The sequence below is a fragment of the Hippichthys cyanospilos genome, chromosome 9 (assembly GCF_059441005.1).
Source record: "Hippichthys cyanospilos isolate Australia breed blue-spotted pipefish chromosome 9, RoL_Hcya_1.0, whole genome shotgun sequence".
Classification (NCBI taxonomy): Eukaryota; Metazoa; Chordata; class Actinopteri; order Syngnathiformes; family Syngnathidae; genus Hippichthys; species Hippichthys cyanospilos.
Genome location: NC_142377.1, coordinates 13,897,398 through 13,916,923, shown reverse-complemented (window position 1 = coordinate 13,916,923; position 19,526 = coordinate 13,897,398). Strand labels below are relative to the sequence as shown.

The 19,526-nt window shown below is 40.4% G+C and overlaps 1 protein-coding gene across 3 annotated transcripts in view; it reads left to right on the top strand.

Moving 5' to 3' along the window:
• The window catches only part of srgap2 (SLIT-ROBO Rho GTPase activating protein 2), a 56,567-nt gene that overhangs the window by 33,962 nt on the left and 3,079 nt on the right, over window positions 1-19,526 (top strand). For 2 of the 3 annotated variants that reach the window (XM_088423334.1, XM_088423336.1), the window contains exons 3-21: window positions 4,369-4,531; window positions 7,792-7,854; window positions 8,661-8,876; window positions 9,037-9,165; window positions 9,578-9,799; window positions 9,880-9,981; window positions 10,064-10,261; window positions 11,276-11,360; window positions 11,615-11,642; window positions 11,887-11,917; window positions 12,767-12,827; window positions 13,030-13,107; window positions 13,192-13,326; window positions 13,414-13,519; window positions 15,391-15,615; window positions 17,661-17,740; window positions 18,028-18,226; window positions 18,629-18,766; window positions 19,309-19,522. In XM_088423334.1, coding sequence (XP_088279460.1) covers window positions 4,369-4,531; window positions 7,792-7,854; window positions 8,661-8,876; window positions 9,037-9,165; window positions 9,578-9,799; window positions 9,880-9,981; window positions 10,064-10,261; window positions 11,276-11,360; window positions 11,615-11,642; window positions 11,887-11,917; window positions 12,767-12,827; window positions 13,030-13,107; window positions 13,192-13,326; window positions 13,414-13,519; window positions 15,391-15,615; window positions 17,661-17,740; window positions 18,028-18,226; window positions 18,629-18,766; window positions 19,309-19,522 — 2,473 coding nt within the window. The remainder of the gene's footprint in view (window positions 1-4,368; window positions 4,532-7,791; window positions 7,855-8,660; window positions 8,877-9,036; window positions 9,166-9,577; window positions 9,800-9,879; window positions 9,982-10,063; window positions 10,262-11,275; window positions 11,361-11,614; window positions 11,643-11,886; window positions 11,918-12,766; window positions 12,828-13,029; window positions 13,108-13,191; window positions 13,327-13,413; window positions 13,520-15,390; window positions 15,616-17,660; window positions 17,741-18,027; window positions 18,227-18,628; window positions 18,767-19,308; window positions 19,523-19,526) is intronic. The other variant, XM_088423335.1, reaches the window with a different exon arrangement.

The following is a 19,526-nucleotide window of genomic DNA, read 5'->3' as shown; positions in this document are numbered from 1 at the left end:
AATCGATCTCGGATTCTAAAGTGCTCAGCACTGCAACCCTTTCACCCACAAATACGTCCACTTGCTGTGACAACGTGACAATGTGACAACATTCATATATTGAAAGTATTTTGTGATGCAAGTTTGCAAGATACAAAAAAAAGCTCAGATATGTCATTGAAATGTATAATATGACCTCCTCATCACATACGTATACTGAAGTCATGCATTAACCAGAGGCACCTCCCTTCTTGCGCTCTGGTCTGCCTCTCTTTGCCTAGAGGCCCGCAAAAGGCTCTCTCTTGAGTTCTTGATCCGATTTCACGCTGAAAATCCCCTCTCACACTGGGCAGCACCAATGCGAAAAATCAGCATCACATTTCAAGCTCTGTGGAGTTATTTTTCTCAAGGTACAGTATAAGTATTTTGCTGTAAGCTGCTGTGGAATCAAATGAATAAATATACTACACACGATATTCTTGATTTGTAAATCATCCTGCATCACTAAACATAGGTAATTAAATAAAATGAAGGGAACGCAAATGTACAGGTCTGGTGAGTATATTGTAATATCCTCACTGTCCTTTGCTACCTGACCTCATTATTCTTATTTTTTTCATCCCACAAATCAAATGGCATAGCATGCCATCCCCTCAATGTCCTCTTGACTGTCCTCCCATATTCAGAAGCATCCTGGGTTATGAGTTCATTCTCCTGGACAAGCCAGCTGAGTAATGGCATATTTTGAAACATTCAGCAGGAAAGGAAGACATGACTTGCTGGGCTTCCTTCCCTAATCTAAAGAGAAATAAATACGGGCTGAGACTATGCCTAATACTGTATTTGAATGAAACCTTTGTTGTGTGTGTTTTTGCTGGCTGTCGACAGTGCCCATAGGCAGTATGAAGTATACAGGAGGTTGACATTGTCAGTTCGCTATTTACTGCCAGGTTTCCACATTGTTAAATTCTGTCACATTAAAACTTAAATCGTTGACTGCATGCAGCTCACTTCTGGATTTGGGTTGCAACTCAAATGATGTTTTTCACAGAGTGTAGTAAGAGATAATACAATTTATTGTAAGAAAAAAAAATGCATCTTACAAATACAACATGGAATTGCATGTGTGCTACTTTTTCTCAGTGCTGTTGTGCATGGTTTTGCTTTTTTTTTTCCTAACTGGAAATTATCCTAAACTTGTAATAATGTAATTTTTAGGGGGAACTTTCTCCCTTGCCACCTTTGCAACACTGCGCACATCTGCAAGAAAGCTCAGTGTACAAAATGGTGACACAAACATAGTTACGACGGCGCTTTGAAGCCAATATTCTTAGTCCACCTATTTTTAGTCGACTGACCGACTTGGTCAACTTTTTTCACAGCCATTGTATTAACTCCTTCACTGCCATTGACACCATAGACATCCAAGCTCATTTACTGCCATTGACATTGAGTTAGTTAAGTGATCATGTCAGTCGGACATGTTTTTTAATAATAAATTTGACTGTCTCGAGCTACCCCAGACAAAAATACTCTTTGTAGAACTCCTAGTACTTAACATTTATTGTAATAATAATTTATGGCTTGCTTTATGTGGGCATGGCTAGTCACATAAGTCATTTGGTTGAACTTGTAATGGAAAAAAAAAATGCCGGCAGCAGCGCTCCATGTAATGCTATGTGCTTTGATCCTGACTGTAAATGACCATTTAGCATTTCCCTCCAATGTGACTCACTGTCATCACCTGACCCCAGCACTCACAATGTTCCACCAAGTGCACCATGTGACCTTCAAAAGAGGCCAATGACATTTTAGTGTTTACATTAGGATAACGGAGAGCCGGGCAGAGATAGCTGCTATTTCACCCCTGGTGCTGCAGTACCATGGTGATCAGGAATTGGCTCATTTCACGTGGATTTGCAAGACCAGTTGATTGAGCAAATAGTGGAACTTGTTTTTACGGAGGAAAATGTTACAAAAGCGGGAAAGTTAGAAGCACCAGAAATTGAGCAGACACCAACGAGTCTGCGGGATTTAGTGTCTGTCTATAAGACTGATTCAGGAATTTCAAACATACTCTGTGTAGGGTTGCAGATAATCTGAAAATGACACATGCTGGCATAGCCAATCTTATTATGAGATTGTGGTTAGTTGTGTTCCTTAAAGATCACGTTACCGCACGTCTTCAGTCATGTGACCAGTGACAGCCGGTACAAGCATATCACATCATTGTGTATGACTCAAACTTAATCCATCAGTGGCCCTCTTTGTCAAAGACTTCCTCTGTCCGTGTGACCTCGTAGTGCATGCTATGACCCCTTTCTGTTCAATGTGTCCACTATTAGCCTCTTCAAGTCATTTATTGCTACTCTTAACACACAAAGGCTTTCTGTCAACCACTTAAACTCATAATCCATTTTACCTTCTAGATTATCCATAGATCATCCGTAACCCACACCAGACGTGGATAATCACACACAGGCACTCTTGGAGAAGGGCGCTGAAGACTTGATCCTATGTCAATAAATAAATAAAACCGATAAAGCCACACAATAGTGTGTTTATATTAATAAAGCGATGGCTATGGTGCTTTTGAGAACAGCATTGCAAATTACAAGTACAGTATTGTTATTATAATTGTAAAAAAAAAGTCATTTGCATGGCACAATTCTTCTTTTGAAGGCTACCTTAATGGAAGATTTATTTTTCTTCTGGCAAAGTGGGGGGCCTGGGGAAAGATTTTTGAAGTTTTCATTCTCCTAAGCAATTACTTACAGGAAAAACTCCAGTTTCATGCATCATTTAAGCACTTTTGAAAACACCCCAGATGGGGCAACAAAGAAATCTTTTAACCCTGAATTAATGTTTGCTTGAGTTGACTTAACCTGAAACAGGAAGTATCGTGAAAGTTTGCCCCCCCCCCCCCCCCCCCCCCCCCCACCCGCCCACGATAGTTACATTTTATTTGTAAATTAAATGTTACTTTTTGTATTGGTAATACTACTAGTGATGAGAATCATAAGAAGTTGAATGGAATTGATGGTAAATCACATTGATGCAAATCCAGTAAATTAAAGTTCATGATTTGGTGTTCAGAACATTCCAAAATTTGATTGGTTTCCTCATCGATCAAAGTAATTTAATCAAAATGAAGATCCCTTCTTATTACTGTAATCACTTACTAATTGATGACAAGTATTTTACAGTTTTTCATCTCATCTACAGATCAAAATGTGATTCATCTGCAAAGCAAGCCCATTCCATATTTTCACCTTCATACAAGTGGGCACAATCAGTAAAAATGAGAGCGTGAAAGGAACTTCCGAGTCTTTCCCTCCCTTTTTTTAATGTCCTTTCTTCTCTGCAACAGCTGTGCATTTTGGGGAGCCTTACCACTTCCTGCTGGGTTTTGTACCCTGGCTGAATCCTCTGTTTGGGTTGGCTCACTGACCTGCTGTGTATGAGTGTGTGTGGGTGTGGGTGTGTGTAAGTGCATGTGCGAGAGAGACACAGGGTGGCTGTTTTCTGTATAAATCTGTCTGGGCGTTCTCTCCCACCATGCCTGTTATTCCAGTGCTTGTTTCATCTTGATGAAAAACAGCGTGCTGTACAATGAACTTGGTTCGAGCCGTGAGGCGGCATATGCATCTGTCAACAAGATGAAAATGTGAACTTATAAACAGATGAATGAGACTTAAAGCTTCCGTATCCAAATTCTGTTCAAAGTTGGGTCTTAAATGGGAAAGCAACCCAGGAATTATCTTGTTAAAGATGTTCTATGTACCGTCGATAGTCGAAGTACGACAATCTAATATTGTGTTTTTGTAGAATATCTTAAATCGCTAAATCCCCCGCCCCATTTTAAAGCACAGCCATATTGGCATTTGCTGAAAATGACATCAGTTGTTTAGATACTGATGTCATTTTCAGTTAACAGCAAGTGGCAAAATGTCCGCCCCCTTGAGATGGATAAAAATGTGTATTTTGCTTCTTAAAGGGAAAGTCAACCCTAAAATGTTCATCTAAAAACGGCATTCTGATTAATCATGCACTTGTGGAATAGGAATTAAGCAGCAAAATCCTCCTTGTCGTTCATCCTTGCTTTCGACTGAAGATGACAACACAGTCGCTCAGGGCTCAGATAACGGCCAATCACGGTTCACTTTTATTTCATGTTATGTCATTCTCAGGCTGGTCTGTGTATAACATACTATATGACGGTAAGGAAGCTGTTGAGGTTGACTTCCCCTTTAAATCATATCCAATCGCAATATTCATCAGAATTCTTTAGATGAATGGGGGTGCATAGAACATATCAGAAATAAAAAAAAAATGGAGGGACTGACTCCTACTTTAAGACTCATTCTCTATTATTGTCATCCTCTACAGGAAAGAGCAGAGCATATTATCTCCAGTCAACTGCTGGAACTTGTTGCTGCTTCAGGTGAAGAGGGAGAGCCGCGACCACGCCACTCTGTCCGACCTCTACCTCAACAACATCATTCCCCGCTTTGCGCAGATCAGCGAGGACTCAGGCCGACTCTTCAAGAAGGCAATAATCACTCACACATGCATATCACAAGTCGGGCAACACGCACATTGCATCTATTACTAATGATTTATTCAGCAGTCATTTTCAACTTTTTTTTTTGTTTGTTTTTAAATGATCATTATTTTGGATAATCAATTCACTCGCTCAGTACCTGCCATTTTTAGTCGGCCTTTTACTCTATTGTGTGAAAAAAAAATTCAAAATATAAATAAGTTCCTTTCTTTGACTCTGAAAATATGTATAAACATGTTTTTTGATTGAATGAGTTGATTGGTTCAGAGACCTGCAAAATTTCAGTCCTCGACAATGAACAAGCTTATGTGTTCAACTTCTCCAATATTCTTTACAAATAATGAATTTTCTGCTTTATTTATTTAATTTGAGAAAACGATCATGTTTTTTAGTATAGGGGTTGAAACAAAAAACAATTTTTTCAATTTAAATTTTTAAATCAAAATTTTAAATCTGATTCATTGATCAATCGAGCCCAAAGATGTGTATTTACTTATTTTTCCAGAGTCTAGGCATCCAATTTTAGTTATAATAATAATTGCACTCAGTGATCAACATCAAATCTTGCGTCTTCACACATGTCTTCTATCTGCTAATGGCCATCGTTGAGTTTCTGGAAGATGTCCCGAATCAATACAAAAGTGTCACATTTTGAAATAACACACATTCTGTCTTGACTGCCCAACTACGTATTGTTAAATTAAAAGAGATCAATAAAATACATCAAAAGCATAGAAAATAAAGCTACACGAGTCTCTTGTCTCCTTAGCATAGTGGAGAGCCTATTAGGAATGACTCATTCTAAAAATGCAGTTGCAAAAATGTATTTTGCCTTTTTTCCATTTCAATCGTAGTGCCTGTCCTTGAGAAAGCAAATGGTGGACTCCTGCCTGTCTTCTTGTCATTTGAGTCATGATGGAAGCATTCATTCAAAAGACCTTGTCAACCACATTCCAAGTCCTCCAGTATGGACATGTTATGCTAAATACACATTCTTAGCAGGAAGCTAACATCGCCTTGCGTGTGACAAACGTCACCCACTTGTGTTCCATGTACTTTTTACATAGTTGCCATTTCTGAAAAACGGGAAGTTACTTTTGTCTGGGTTTTACTGAAAGCAAAGGTCACTGTCTTCCAATATGTTCTCATGGCAAACTTGTGTACAATGAGGCTTAAACATCTCATTTACCTTAATCCTGTGTTTGGATGGAATTGCTGGATAGAATTTTCCTTTCTTGCAGATTTAAGATGAAGCCATTTAAATTGCGCTTTTAAAATCACATCCAAAGAGCTGAAAGTTTCAACTTAGAAATAAACACCATGATATGTTTGAGGCGTTGAGAATTTGGGTTAAGGATCAAGTGGAGCAGAGTTTAAGGACAGGACTTAGCAAAAGAATGTTGCCCGTAAAAAGACTTCACTTGGAAGAAAGGTATGCGTGTGAAGGTAAAGTGAAGCAGCCTGTTATGTCATCAATTTACCTATTGATTTCAATGTAATAGCATTGATTTTTTTTTTTTAAATCTACTAAATTTGAACAGGAGGTTCAACACGAGTTGAAATAAGACAGTTGAAGAAGGCATTAAGTGGATTTTATTATATAGATAAGAATTTTTAAATTAAAAAAATTGCATATGCCAGCTGGTTAGCAATCATTAATGTACAATTACAAACATTAACTACCTTGTAGTTTGTTTTTTGTTTGTTTTTTAGTTACACATCCTGTATATATGTATTACACATGTAATAGTGTCTTTAAAATCACTTAGAGATGATGCTTCAACAATAACTCATGAGTAAACTTGAGAGTGGAGCTGTCTGTCAGCTACTATAGGGTCAATAACTTCATCCTCCTCCTCCTCCTCCTCTTCTTCTTCTTCTTTTTCTTCTTCTTCTTCTTCTTCTTCTTAACAAGCCGACCCGGCATGCTTGACTGCGCCCTACTGGTTAACATTTGAACAGCTAAACCAAGCCACTTTCAGTTGTTTGTAATGACAGGTTATATTGTCATTAAATACAGCCATAGTGTGTTTTAGGAAGTTCTTCCCTTTATTTTGACAAGCTCCATCTACCAATATTGTAAAACGGTGGTGCAAACAAGGTTTTGGCGAAGCTTTGAGGGTTTGGTATTTGTTTTTTTATTTCGTTTTTGTCAACTCATTTTTAAAGTCAATGTACCCACTTTGGTCGACTTTTTCCCCAACCCTAATGAAGACTACATTCATATTTGGACCAAGAGCACTTGTAGAAGTGAATTGAATTGGGTTCAGCTCATTCCACCTCCAGTGTGGACAGCCGAGAGCACACTAAAATTACTAATACATAACAGCACAACCACTGTAGTTTGGAACAAGGGATGTCTTGATTTGTTTCCATCCAGTGGTTTACATCAGTACTACCACTACACAAAATCCTTGCCAGAGGATTCTCTCTCCCATCTCTGCTACTACCGTTAAATGTCAGGTTCAACTGAAAGGACGTGTCTGTGTGTGTGAGAGTGTGCTTGTGTCAAACTGCATTAACAAGCTTTACATCACAATTTTTTTTCCCGTGATCTTGCTCAACCAGAGAGGCCACAGGATGAAAGTTCGAAGGTCAAGATTCACGGTTGATAGATAGGACAGCTCAGCCATGGCTTTTTTACTTTTAGATTGCTGGAGCCCAACTACTCTTGAGCACTTTAAAGCGAGAGGGCGGGGCAACCTCACTTGTCCCAATATCTCGTTTGTCCGCTTCAGAACCCTAAATCTTTTCCCTGTCGCTTTCTCTCTCCGCACACATTTATCCCTCTCTTCCTCGTCCTGACCTTTGAACTCTCCGGGATTCAACTTCTTGCCCTCATTTGTTTGTACTCAGGCTGGATTTACACTGTGTAATTCAGATTTATGGCCATTTGCCAGTCTTTTCAAGCGAGGCCTTATTCAGATCTTATGCGATTCAATGATTTATAATGTAATAATAACTACCAGGCAGGCCTTCTAACAGTGAAAAAAAAAATAATAATAAAATTAAAAAAAAAAAAAAAATATATATATATATATATATATATATATATATATATATATATATATATATATATATATATATATATATATATATATATATATATATATATATAAAATCACAGCTGAATTTTACTGGATGGACAATACACGATGACTGTGGGGTAATTTGGCTAATGACACCGAGATAATTGTTAATAACCTCTTTGTTCACACTGATTAACTCATTTTATCTTGTCTCTTTAGAGCAAAGAGGTCGGGGTGCAGCTGCAAGAGGACTTGATGAAAGTTCTAAATGAGCTTTATTCGGTAAGACAAATCAAGTTTGGCACTTTTCAAACATGTAAATCCGTAATGATGGGTTTTCATGTTGGTTCTTGCATAACCTATTGAAAAGTGACGGAAAGGAATGAAGCACGTTAATGCAGATTTCAGTTGTACTGGTTTGCATGGGGGGAGGGGGGTTGATTTGAGAACCACAGCAGTGGTTCTCAAACTTTTTTAATAATATAAACCCTGTAAAATCTAACCAGCGCGAAGCATTTTGCGTCCTGTTTGCATTGCATTATTGTGTTCGTCTGCGAAACAGCTCCAAGTAGAAATTGGTGGTGCTAACATGGTTCCGGTGGTGCTTTGAGCCGGATAGTTTTAGTCACCCTACTTTTTAAAGTTACTTCCTCGACTTGGTCAACTTTTTTTTTTTTTTAACCAGCCCTATTTTAATTGGCTTATTCAAACATAGAGCTAGAAAATGTATCCATGATGCAGAATCACCAAAGGTTTTCAACAGTCATTTTTTTTATAGTGGTCTTTTGCTGTCAGTTGTTTGCAGCCTCGCCAAATCGCTGATGTCCTTGTCTGCTTGTATGTGCGACCGACGTTTAGCTCTAGCTTAACCCCCCAATTATAGTTTGCGAAGAGTTATAAATGTATTTGGTTTCAATGACGTGCACGCACATACTCATAAACAAAGCGATGACTTTCTCTTTGAATCAGAACTTTCATGTGTTTGACCACTAGCGAATGAAACGATTAAAATAAACTGCAGAACGCTCAATTTTCCCCAAAGCCACAGAATGCAAAAATATGACTTGACGGAAATGTCATGCTCCCAGGTGATGAAGACGTACCACATGTACAACACCGACAGCATCAACGCAGAGTCCAAACTAAAGGAGGCCGAGAAGCAGGAGGAGAAACAGATGGGTCGCTCCAGTCGCCAAGACGACCGCCAGACGCCACGTTCGCCAGACACGCTTGCTAACATAAAGGCTGATGACAAACCCATCCGCCGCTCCAGTGTCAAAAAAATAGAAAAGATGAAGGAGAAGGTGAGCAGAAGGTGACAATTGAAGACACTACATGTAGTACCGACTTACCGTGTTTTCCTCACGAAAGATTTGGAGGAGAACTGACTGGTGTAAATCTTCTTCATCTGTTGAGTTCTTGATGGTCCCTTGTTCTTCACCGATTGTCCCATCTGCTTCGCAGAGACAAGCCAAGTACACAGAGAACAAACTGAAGGCCATCAAAGCCAGGAATGAGTACCTTCTTGCTCTAGAAGCCACCAACGGCTGCGTCTTCAAGTATTACATCCATGACCTCTCTGACATTATCGACGTGAGTCTGAAACTCTTACAGGCAAAATGAATTTTCAAATCATAAAACGCTTCCTGAAAAGTCAGAAACAAAAATTGTATTGTAACAATAAATTGTTCATCGAGCACTGCAACTTTGGAACCTCTGCATTAGTGAATACCGTTTTTAAGCATTTAATGTGCACCGTATCCCTCTGGCACACTGACTTTAGAATTGTTTCCATTTCAGACATTTACTTGGACATTCTCTGACATAAGCCAATGACCATTAGTGACAGGTAGAATAAAAACTCATTTGCGATTAACTCAGTAAACATGGATCGCAGTGAATGCAATTTAGTGCAACCAGCTGTTGCACCGACTTTTAAGTCATTTCACACCCCTCGAGTCCCTTTGACCAAAATGCTTGCTGTTTGATTTTGATATTTTTACAGTGCTGTGACCTGGGCTACCACGCCAGTCTCCACCGTGCCCTGAGAACCTACTTGTCAGCAGAACAGAACGTGGAGGTCTCCAAGCACACTGGTCTGGAGACACTGGAGGGTGCCGCTGAAAGTCTGGAGCCCAACGGAGACAAACAGAAGCTGATGGAGACCTACAACAATGTCTTCTGCCCCCCTGCTCGCTTTGACTTCCAGTCACACATGGGAGACACGGTATGTGTTTGACCACCAGTGGCCTCTCAGTACGTCCACACTTTGTCAACTACAATCTGTTTGTTTATGTGTGTGTATAGATGGGCGTTATGTGCGCACAGCAGCCACTGGAAGGTGAGCTTCTCCAGAGGTGTCAGCAGCTTCAGTCCCGCCTTTCCACGCTCAAGATAGAGAACGAAGAGGTTGAGAGATGTTGTAGTATTATTTTCCCCTTCATTTTTACAACATATGGCTTGACATGTGTCTGTCTCTGCTACTTATAAGGTGAAGAAGACCATGGAGGCCACTCTGTCCACCATCCAGGACATGGTGACAGTGGAGGACTACGACGTGTCTGAGTGCTTCCACCACAGCAACAGCATGGAGTCCGTCAAGTCCACGTTCAGTGAATCCTATCTCAGCAAGCCCAGCCTCGCCAAGAGGCGGGCCAACCAACAGGAGACGGAACAATTCTACTTCACGGTCAGTGGCAGGTTTGAATAAATGATTATAGCACTGGTTCTCAGACATTTTTTCAGTGATCTACCAGCAATTTTTGGATGGGAAAAAAAAAAAACACGAGAGAGCTGTGTCATCCATTTCTAATTTATTAAACTTTGAAATTATGTACACTTGCAGTGGTAACGCTAGACATATTTTATTCAGCAACTCCAGAAAATAGATTGTGCAACATCAACCTTTTTTTCCTTTTTTTTTTTTTTTAATTGTCTGCCAGAGAATTGCGTCACTAATGGCAATGCACATTCATATGGAACTTAACAATACAACATTTTGCATCCGTGTAACACAACTTAGCAAGAAGTTGCCTCGAGTCCTAATTTATTTGGTCTCAGAACAATATAAGGCACGGCTAAAACAAGTCCTCGTATAATTCGAGTACCCCAGTTCAAAAAGAATGCACAATGCATTTTTTTTCTTTCCTTGGAATACCCTCTTATTAATGTACACGTCAGACAAAACACGTCAAGCTAATTGCAGCCAGTTTCAAACACTCTGCTTAACAGTAAAACACTTCTACAACTCGGTGAGAAGCCCAACTTCAAGATAAATCTTTGTTTACCAAATAATATTTGGATACACATGTCTTGGTACGCTCTTATTTCAAAGTTGTTCCCAGCAGCATGTCAGTGCATACCAGCTTGACTAGTCTTTCTACTGAAACTATTGTTCCCAACCCAGAACACAAACAAAACAACATTGCTCTGAAATCACATTCATTCGCTAATTTAGGGTGCAACTTTACGCTGAATTGGATATTGACGTACAGCACAGTGTTTACCGATGGCTCAGATGCCATTATACCCGGGTATAGCATAAATTAGCCACTAGCTAGCAGTGCTCAAGTGCTCCATATAGGCTGGCGTGACATGAATGACTGCACACTCTGCATTCTAATATTGAAAGTGGATTTCAAAGAACACTGTGACTGTGTTACCGTACCTGAACTACACACTCATAATACTGTGTGTTGTGTAGAAGCTGAAGGAGTTTCTTGAAGGCAGGAACCTGATCACCAAGCTCGAGGCCAAGCATGACCTCATCCAGAAGACCATAGGAGAGAGTGAGTGTCCTTCATACCTTTTAGACATCATTTACTGAGGTCACAGTGACTGCGACCATATGTGGACACAGATGTGCTGGAGTTAGAGGGTGGGGGATGACTATTGGGGGTCTTCCTCAGGAAATCTCTGCATTTCCGCCACCGAGCAGGAAAGCTTTTGTTCCCTGACGTCTTTTTCATGTGTGTCCCGCATCTATTCTGCTCTGTCTTTTACTCTCCGGCGTCCACACATATCCTGTGTCTTCCCCCTTTAGGTCAGAAGACCGACTGTTGCCTTGCCAGGTACGTGTGGTGAAGGAAGGAAGTACAGAAACACACGTGCACGTTATCTCGGATACACATGCCAAAGTGGGGTTTTCTTAATTTCTTGGCACTCAGGGGTATTATTTTCCCCGTCACAGTTTTAAAGATATTCTCAACATATGTGTCTGCGTGAACAAATAGAGCGTTACCAGAGTTGTGTGCTTATAAATAGTCATTCTGGCAACTTAATGACAGAGTGCTGTTTCTCTCTCTATGTGCATAGTGGACGGAGAAACTCAGCAGTACGGAAACAGGTAATTATCTGCCGTGCAAGTGCGTAGTTTTGTTTTGAACACATTTTCCCACCGACGCCACCCTTAGAACTCAAGGTCATGTTTTGAAGCATATATGCTTGAACAGATGTTTGTCTGCTATGGAATTAGTGTAATCTATGAGTCTTACTAGTGCAGTATGACAAGGTGATAATGAAAACAGGATGTAAGGTTAGTGTCGCCCTCTTGTGGCATCAATTCTTCTACTGTAAAAAAAAAAAAAAATGAAATATGAGAAATATGAGTGTAGGCATTACGTGGGCTCATGTGAAGTCCAGGGACATCTAAAAATTCAGGGTGTGTCAAATTAAAAAGTTCTGGCACACCATCATATTGTGTATCAGCCCACAAACATGGCAATAATTATTTTTTAAAGTAAATAAAATGTTGGAACATGTTTTATTTTTAATTCAAGGAAAATAAGTCTTTATGGGGAAGACTACAGAAACTTTATATTTATGACAATGAGGCTTGTAATTCTTAAGATGTGAATTTTTTTTAAATATTTTATATCCCAAAATGATAAAAAAGGGCTATTGACTCATTTGATAAATAATTAATTATATACTGAACCTGTATGACTTGATAGATATGCACACACATTCTGAAAAGCCAAAACAAAAGGGTGAAGTGTAGTCGCCTAGCAACAGCAGCCTCTCCCCTACCATGTGTGGCAGCCCTTCCTCCTAAACGTGCGCTCTGATGCATGTGCAGCAGACGTGCGAGGTAGTCCTCCTGATAACACGTGCGCTGTTTTTTTAAGTCCTGCCCGCTTCCTATTTATCTTCTAGGATTGGGTGTAATTATATAAATGCTCTCCTCCAATTTTAGGATGCAGGTGAAGCCATCCCTCTTATGGTTGAGAGCTGCATCCGTTTCATCAGTCGCCATGGTGAGGAAATTCTTCCATCAAGTGATAGGTTTAGCACCAGCCTTTGCCGTGCACTGATTGGATGCGTTGTTGTGTCATGTGACCGGTTCTGACCCGAGCAGTCTCCGAATGAACAAACTACATTTCCGATACCCGGCATTCCAATCGGGGGAATGAAAAATGGATGTAATAAAAGCAACTGTGTGTGGTTATGGCTGTGTAGGTCTGCAGCATGAGGGCATTTTCCGAGTATCGGGCTCCCAGGTGGAGGTCAATGACATTAAGAACGCATTTGAGCGAGGTAGGACTACATTTTCCTGAAAATTTGTGAACAGCCGCCCCGGACATCTTCCTACTTTGTATCTCACTGTCGTCTGGGTTTCAGGCGAAGACCCTCTAGCTGGAGACCAGAATGACCATGACATGGACTCAATTGCTGGTGTCCTCAAGCTCTACTTCAGAGGATTGGACCAGGCCCTTTTTCCAAAGGAAGTGTTCCATGACCTCATATCCTGTGTCTGTAAGAGTCACCTCCGCCAATCTCTTTTGTTTTTGCAACGGTATTGTGTGACTAATCTCCTGGGTGTCGACACTTGCCACATTTCAGCAATGGAGAGCCTCCAGGAGCGCGCTGTCCACATTAAAAAAGTGTTGCAGTCTTTGCCAAGCAAAACCCTCATCATCATGAGATACCTGTTTGCCTTCCTCAACCAGTGAGTAGCACACAGACACTTCTGCCTGATGAGATCCAGTAGATTAGAAGAACCTTAAAAAAAAAAATCAGGCTTCATCAGTGGTGTCCAAACTAATGCTTGGGAACAATTAGTGGCCCGCTGTCTCACTTCTTTCAGCCTCCTGGGCCTATATAAAAATGAACTCTTTCAGTGCCAAGCGGTATCAGAAAAAGCAACCTCTTAGAGTGCCAGTATATTTAGCATTTTCACTCATCTTTCAAGGCCAATAGAATATTGTGTGCTATGTCCATGCAAACATGGGTGGTATCGTATGAAAGAGTGATTGTGATGTATGTGTCGTTTGTATGGCAACACTGCCATCCAATGGTCACAGTTATCACTAGCTAAGCACTGGTCTATACTATGTTTAACTTGGCTAGGTATGAAGCATATGAACCAGATATTCATTTTTAAAACAATTCTCCAAAATATAAAAAAGACCCTTGGGTTGATGAAGTCTGAGAGTGTCAAGGTGCTGCCTGCATTTTTCTATAAGCGTAAATTTGGACACCCACAACTATTTGATAGCAGTAAGTCAATCTTAAGTCAATGCATTACAATTATAAATTAATAGTCTGAAAATTAAAACAAGCGTAATGTTGATGGAATATGGCAATTACAGAATGTGTTGTTACAGCACAGTACATACAGAACAGTAAATTATGTGTGTGTGTGTTAGATGTGCTGGTACCTTTTATTTCTTTCCCCTCCATACTCCCAGATCAGTATTTTCAACTACTGCCCTTGAGCACATTCTGTCTGCACTCACTGTTAAAGGTAAAAAATGTCAAACAAAAAATACAAAATTGTCATGATAGCTTAGATGAGGTAAACATCTTGAAAAGGCCTAAGGAGGCCCGTTTAGAATTACCCCCTCACTATTTCATTTCTTGAAAAAAGACACACACACACCCTTCTGTGGTTGATTTATAGCCCTGTATCATTTTCAGTGTCTTGATGAGCTATACAGGCTTGTATTCCCTGCAAAGGCAATCTCTGAAATTCACAAGGGGGAGACCTCTTCGTCCGTCAGCCAAGGATTCATTTCAGAGTTTTTACTCTTTTTGACACAATATTTGCCATCAAAAATGCCTAACAAACAAATGCTCATGTATCAAGTTGATCACATCACAAGGAGAGAGAAACTAAACGGACACGTGAAATGTGAGACTCCTGAGTAAACCCAGTGCTCCCAGACAGTCTTGTGGAGCCAGAAGAGGAGCTTCCTCTTTGGCCTGAGTGATTTACAGCCTCCCAAATGAGTCTGCTTCTTCTCATACACTCCAACATCCTTGCTTGTAAATAAAGTTCGGCACTCGGAGTTAACTCATTCTTTGCCATTGAAGGTATAGACATCCGTTTTAACCCACTGACTCACATCCACGAGTTAACTTGTTTTGTTTTGTTTTTTTTCAAATACGTGGTTTAGGCTCAATGAGTTCATACTTAAAGGCATATTAAGCGTTTTTAGCCATGTTCACAAGTAAAAAGCTAATGTTTTGTCTAATTACTTCTTAAAACTAAATTATATTTAATGTCAAATTAATACCTTTAGAACACATTTTTCCTCTTGCCATCAACTGAAAATGACAATGTGTTCAAGGCTCAGGTATCAATCATTCACAGCTCATTCTGCAAAGATGTCTATAGCTGTCAATGACAGTGAATGAATAAACTGGTGGGGGATAAGTTAACTGCAATTTGATAGACCCATGCATGCATTCAAAGCTCTCACTTGCTATAGTACCTCATTTGTGATCATTTGCCAACCAAAAATTTATAATGGATTAATTCCCGTGAAATAAGTAGGTTATGAAAGTAAATCAGTGTCTTCTCTCTCCTCCACACAGTTTGTCCCAGTACAGTGAGGAAAACATGATGGACCCTTACAACCTCGCCATCTGTTTTGGCCCCACCCTGATGTCTGTACCTGAAGGTCACGACCAGGTCTCCTGCCAGGCCCACGTCAATGAACTCATTAAAACTATCATCATCCACCATGACACCATCTTCCCAAGACTGCAGGACCTACAGGGCCCCATCTACATCATCCCTGGAGCTGGAGATGACTTCTGGTCAGTGAAGGTTCATCAATAGAGGGCGCTAGAGCACCAACCCACCTCCCAACTGAAACAGTGAAAGGGACAAAAATAAAATGACGAAATACAATAAAAATACTTCAAAATATGTACATCTGTTTTTACATGAGCAAGATAGTGCAGTTATACATGAGGGAAATTGGTTTAAGACTGGCATTTCAAACAATAATGCACAGTATATAATGTGGGACATGCACATTTTGGATGTGGCTCAGCCATACTTGTTTAGCGTATGTAGCTTTGTCGTTATATTCAAGTCAGGAATGTCACTTCAAGAATTTGACAGATGAGATGAGATTGTGGAGCCAGGTAGCATGGAAAAGGACAGGTATGGTGGATTTGGATTTAGATTTTTTTTTTTTGCCTCAATCTCTAGCTGAACTAAATGTTCTTTTTTGCCTTAAAAATGCCTTGCAAAGAGAAATCAAGTTACATTTTTTCTTTATGCATCCTCCAATAGTCTAAATAAATAAAAAATAAATAATAGTCTGAATTAAGCAGCAAAATCCATCCATTTTCATCAGTCTCAGCTGCCAGCCATTTTGCCACTGTACACACTGTAAATACATACATACATATACACACACACACACACACACACACAATTTACTTGAGACGTTGAATCCAGAAGTAGCAGGACTATTCAATGACAAGACGAGGCTTTGCCATAACAGTGCGGCCAGTAAGATATAGCTGACACATTTCAGAGCTGTGAAGGTTTGACGGAATGATTTTGAGAGGGGGCCACATTGTGCTGGGTCAGAGTGCCACGAGGATCGGCTTACCTGCCATCACATAAGAGATTAAAGTAGCGCCTGACCGCAATTGCTCTGATGCATTAAAATCGCCTGACACATACTTACAGAGGTCAACTTAGTTTTACCGTAACAACAAACTACAGCAACTTTTATAAATGTCTCGGGTAATTTACTTGCAAAGTATAAATTTTGACTTGAAGACCCAACCCGAATTGCCGAATAAAACTACATATTTTTAGTAATCAAAGTTATATAGCTGTTTACTTCTAGTGCAAAAAAGAATTGAGCTTTCTAAAGACCACCAGTTGTGATCTGTAACAAAAATGCTGCATGAATAATGACCGAAACTACATCAAAGCACAAAATATGCAGCGTGTCAAGGACAGATTAGCTGTGTTGTGCATTCCAACTGTGCCATTTTGTAATGTTGGCCTTTTTTTTTTCCCTGCGAAAGAGTCAGAGGCCAAGATGCAGACACAATGATCTTGAAGTTGTGTTGGTGTCACGAGATGAGCAGGCATAGCACATCTCATTTGTGTTTATCCAACCTACTGTATTGGTATGATACCCTGTGATTGTGATAGGCTGTGATGTACTGTTTGTACTGGGGGGGGGTGTTAGAATAATAAGGGCAGCAAAGTTTGGATTTGACTGCTTGTATATGAATGCTACCATCAACGATTCTGGACATGGACTAGATTCTAATATCTTCCTGAAATCCAGGCTATTCCTTTTTGTCCAGTATTTTGTCTGATTGAGACAGTTAAATTTATTGTATTCTACCCAAACACAAGAGAAAATTGGAAAGGCCAGGATGTCTACCACTGAGCAGACAAGGACTTAGTCGAGTAGCTTCAATGAGTTAGAAGACCAAAAACCAATGTCCACTACACTGGACACAATTGAATGATCTAGGACTAAGGAGGATAATCCGATTGATTGTTGTTGTTTTTTTCCACAAATATTAGACCAATACCAACATAGGATTGGACACACCTGTTTTAAACAGTAACATTCATAGAATACATTCTCCTCTTAAAAGATCATTTGTTGCCAATCTGAACAGAGTAAATTTTACACTCTCAAGAGAGTAAAATATTCGATTAAGTCAAACTGTAAATTTTACTGAGACCAAATAGTCTTTTTATACCAAAATGTCCTCAATGCATTTGCTATGTATGAGAAATGACTAATGAGAAACATAGCCCTTGAGTGGATTTTACTGTCTGACGCAGCCTCATCTGCTCTTTCTGTCCATTCTAGCGACAGTCCGCACTGCGAGCCTCCACTCGTGCAAGAGCCGGCACCGGATTCTGTGTCCGTCAGCCACAACAGCGAAGATGGTGCGTTTAATACTCCCATAACCGTTCGTCAAGTACAATTGCTCCCAGCACTAGCTTACAAGATCTCCTCAAGCTCTTTGTAGCTGAAAGCTTTGCCAACGGCTCACATCCTGCTGCCTGATGATGCTGCTTTGTGTATTTTTTTACAATTTGCGCTATCACCAAACTCAGCAACACTAACCTGCTCGACATGGCTCTGGCTTCCCTCCCTTTTTTTTCTCTCTGTCTTGTTTTGCACCATCCACTCTGTTGCTTCCTGTCTCTATCCACCATCCTCTCAACATCAGGCACCTTGGCTGTTTCAGAGTCGGACCCAGTTGAAGCCATTGCTCGGTTCGACTATTCTGGCCGGACCAGTCGCGAGCTGTCGTTCAAGAAGGGTGCCCCGCTGCTTCTGTATCAGCGAGCGTCCGATGACTGGTGGGAGGGGCGACACAATGGAGTGGATGGATTGGTACCGCATCAGTATATTGTGGTTCAAGACATGTAAGATGTGTACACTCACTATGCCTGTTACACATTTGCACATGAACATTTCCTGCAAACACGATCCAGTGTCCTGTGGAAATCCCCGATGAAAGATTATTAAAGTTCGATTTCCGATTAGCTGAACTATTCATGTGGCCGTGGTACGTACCTATGTGAGGTTTTGAGAGTTCACCTGAATATAGAGCAGAGCTCTATACAGAGGGAGATTCCAGTTGTGGCTACGGGGAGTTGCCATCGTGCTGCTTTGTAGCTTAGTGATCAGTGGTATTTCAAGGGGAAATATTTAAGTCAGCCTATATTTAAAAAAAAAAGACATATTGACTATTTTATAGTAAACACTTATTCTCTCATTCAAAGTGCAAAGACAGGACACCTGATTTAACTTTTGGTTCTTTTTAGGACTGATGGCGGCCGCGGAAGTCCAAAATCAGATGTAGACACCAGGGAGCAGCTGGAAGAAAGGGTTTCCACTCGAGGCAGCGCTGCATCTCCTACGGGAGCTCACGTGGCTGACATCTACCTGGCCAACCTCAACAAGTGAGTCTCACATGCAGATTTATGTGCAGCTGAACTATAGCTTAACTGTGAATATCTCATGTCTGTTAAGGCTTTATTTCCACTTAAAGTTCCGTATACTGTTCTGAAACAGTTAAGAGGAAGCCAACCCCCAATAAATTCTCTACAATAAGTTGCTCTTTGCACTGCCACTAAATCTAACACAGCATTTTAATTAATACAGGTACCGCTTTGCTGGAATATGAATTAAGCAGCAAAATCTACTTTTTTTTTTTTTATTTATCTCAAGAGGCAGACATTTTGCTTGTTCACAGTTGCTCACAGCTCATATACAGTAACAGACAATAGTGGGTTAGCTTGCAGACATCACATGACCTAACTTGAAATGTGGTGAGCCATAGTTGGTTGTTACCTGATTCCTGAGCGCCTGCGATTATCAGTTGAGAATGAGTTTTGTGGTCATGTCATGTGGACTGACCCACTTGAATGTTGCAGTGTTAGGTAACATATTCTCATTAATATAGAAAGGCAGTACAGTACTTAACAACAAAGCTCTCTTTCAGGATGAGAAAACGTCCAGAATCTGGTAGTATCAGAAGAACATTTCGGAGCTCAGACAGCGATGGTCCAGGAGCCAGTGGAAGTAGTGTTGGAGGGGTGAGGACTGCCTCACTTCCTGTGGGCGGAGCTCTGGTGAAGGAGTCTGCGGACAAACGGCCAGTTAGCGCTCACAGCATCCTCAATTCCATCACGCGGCATTCTTCACTGAAAACCAAGGTAC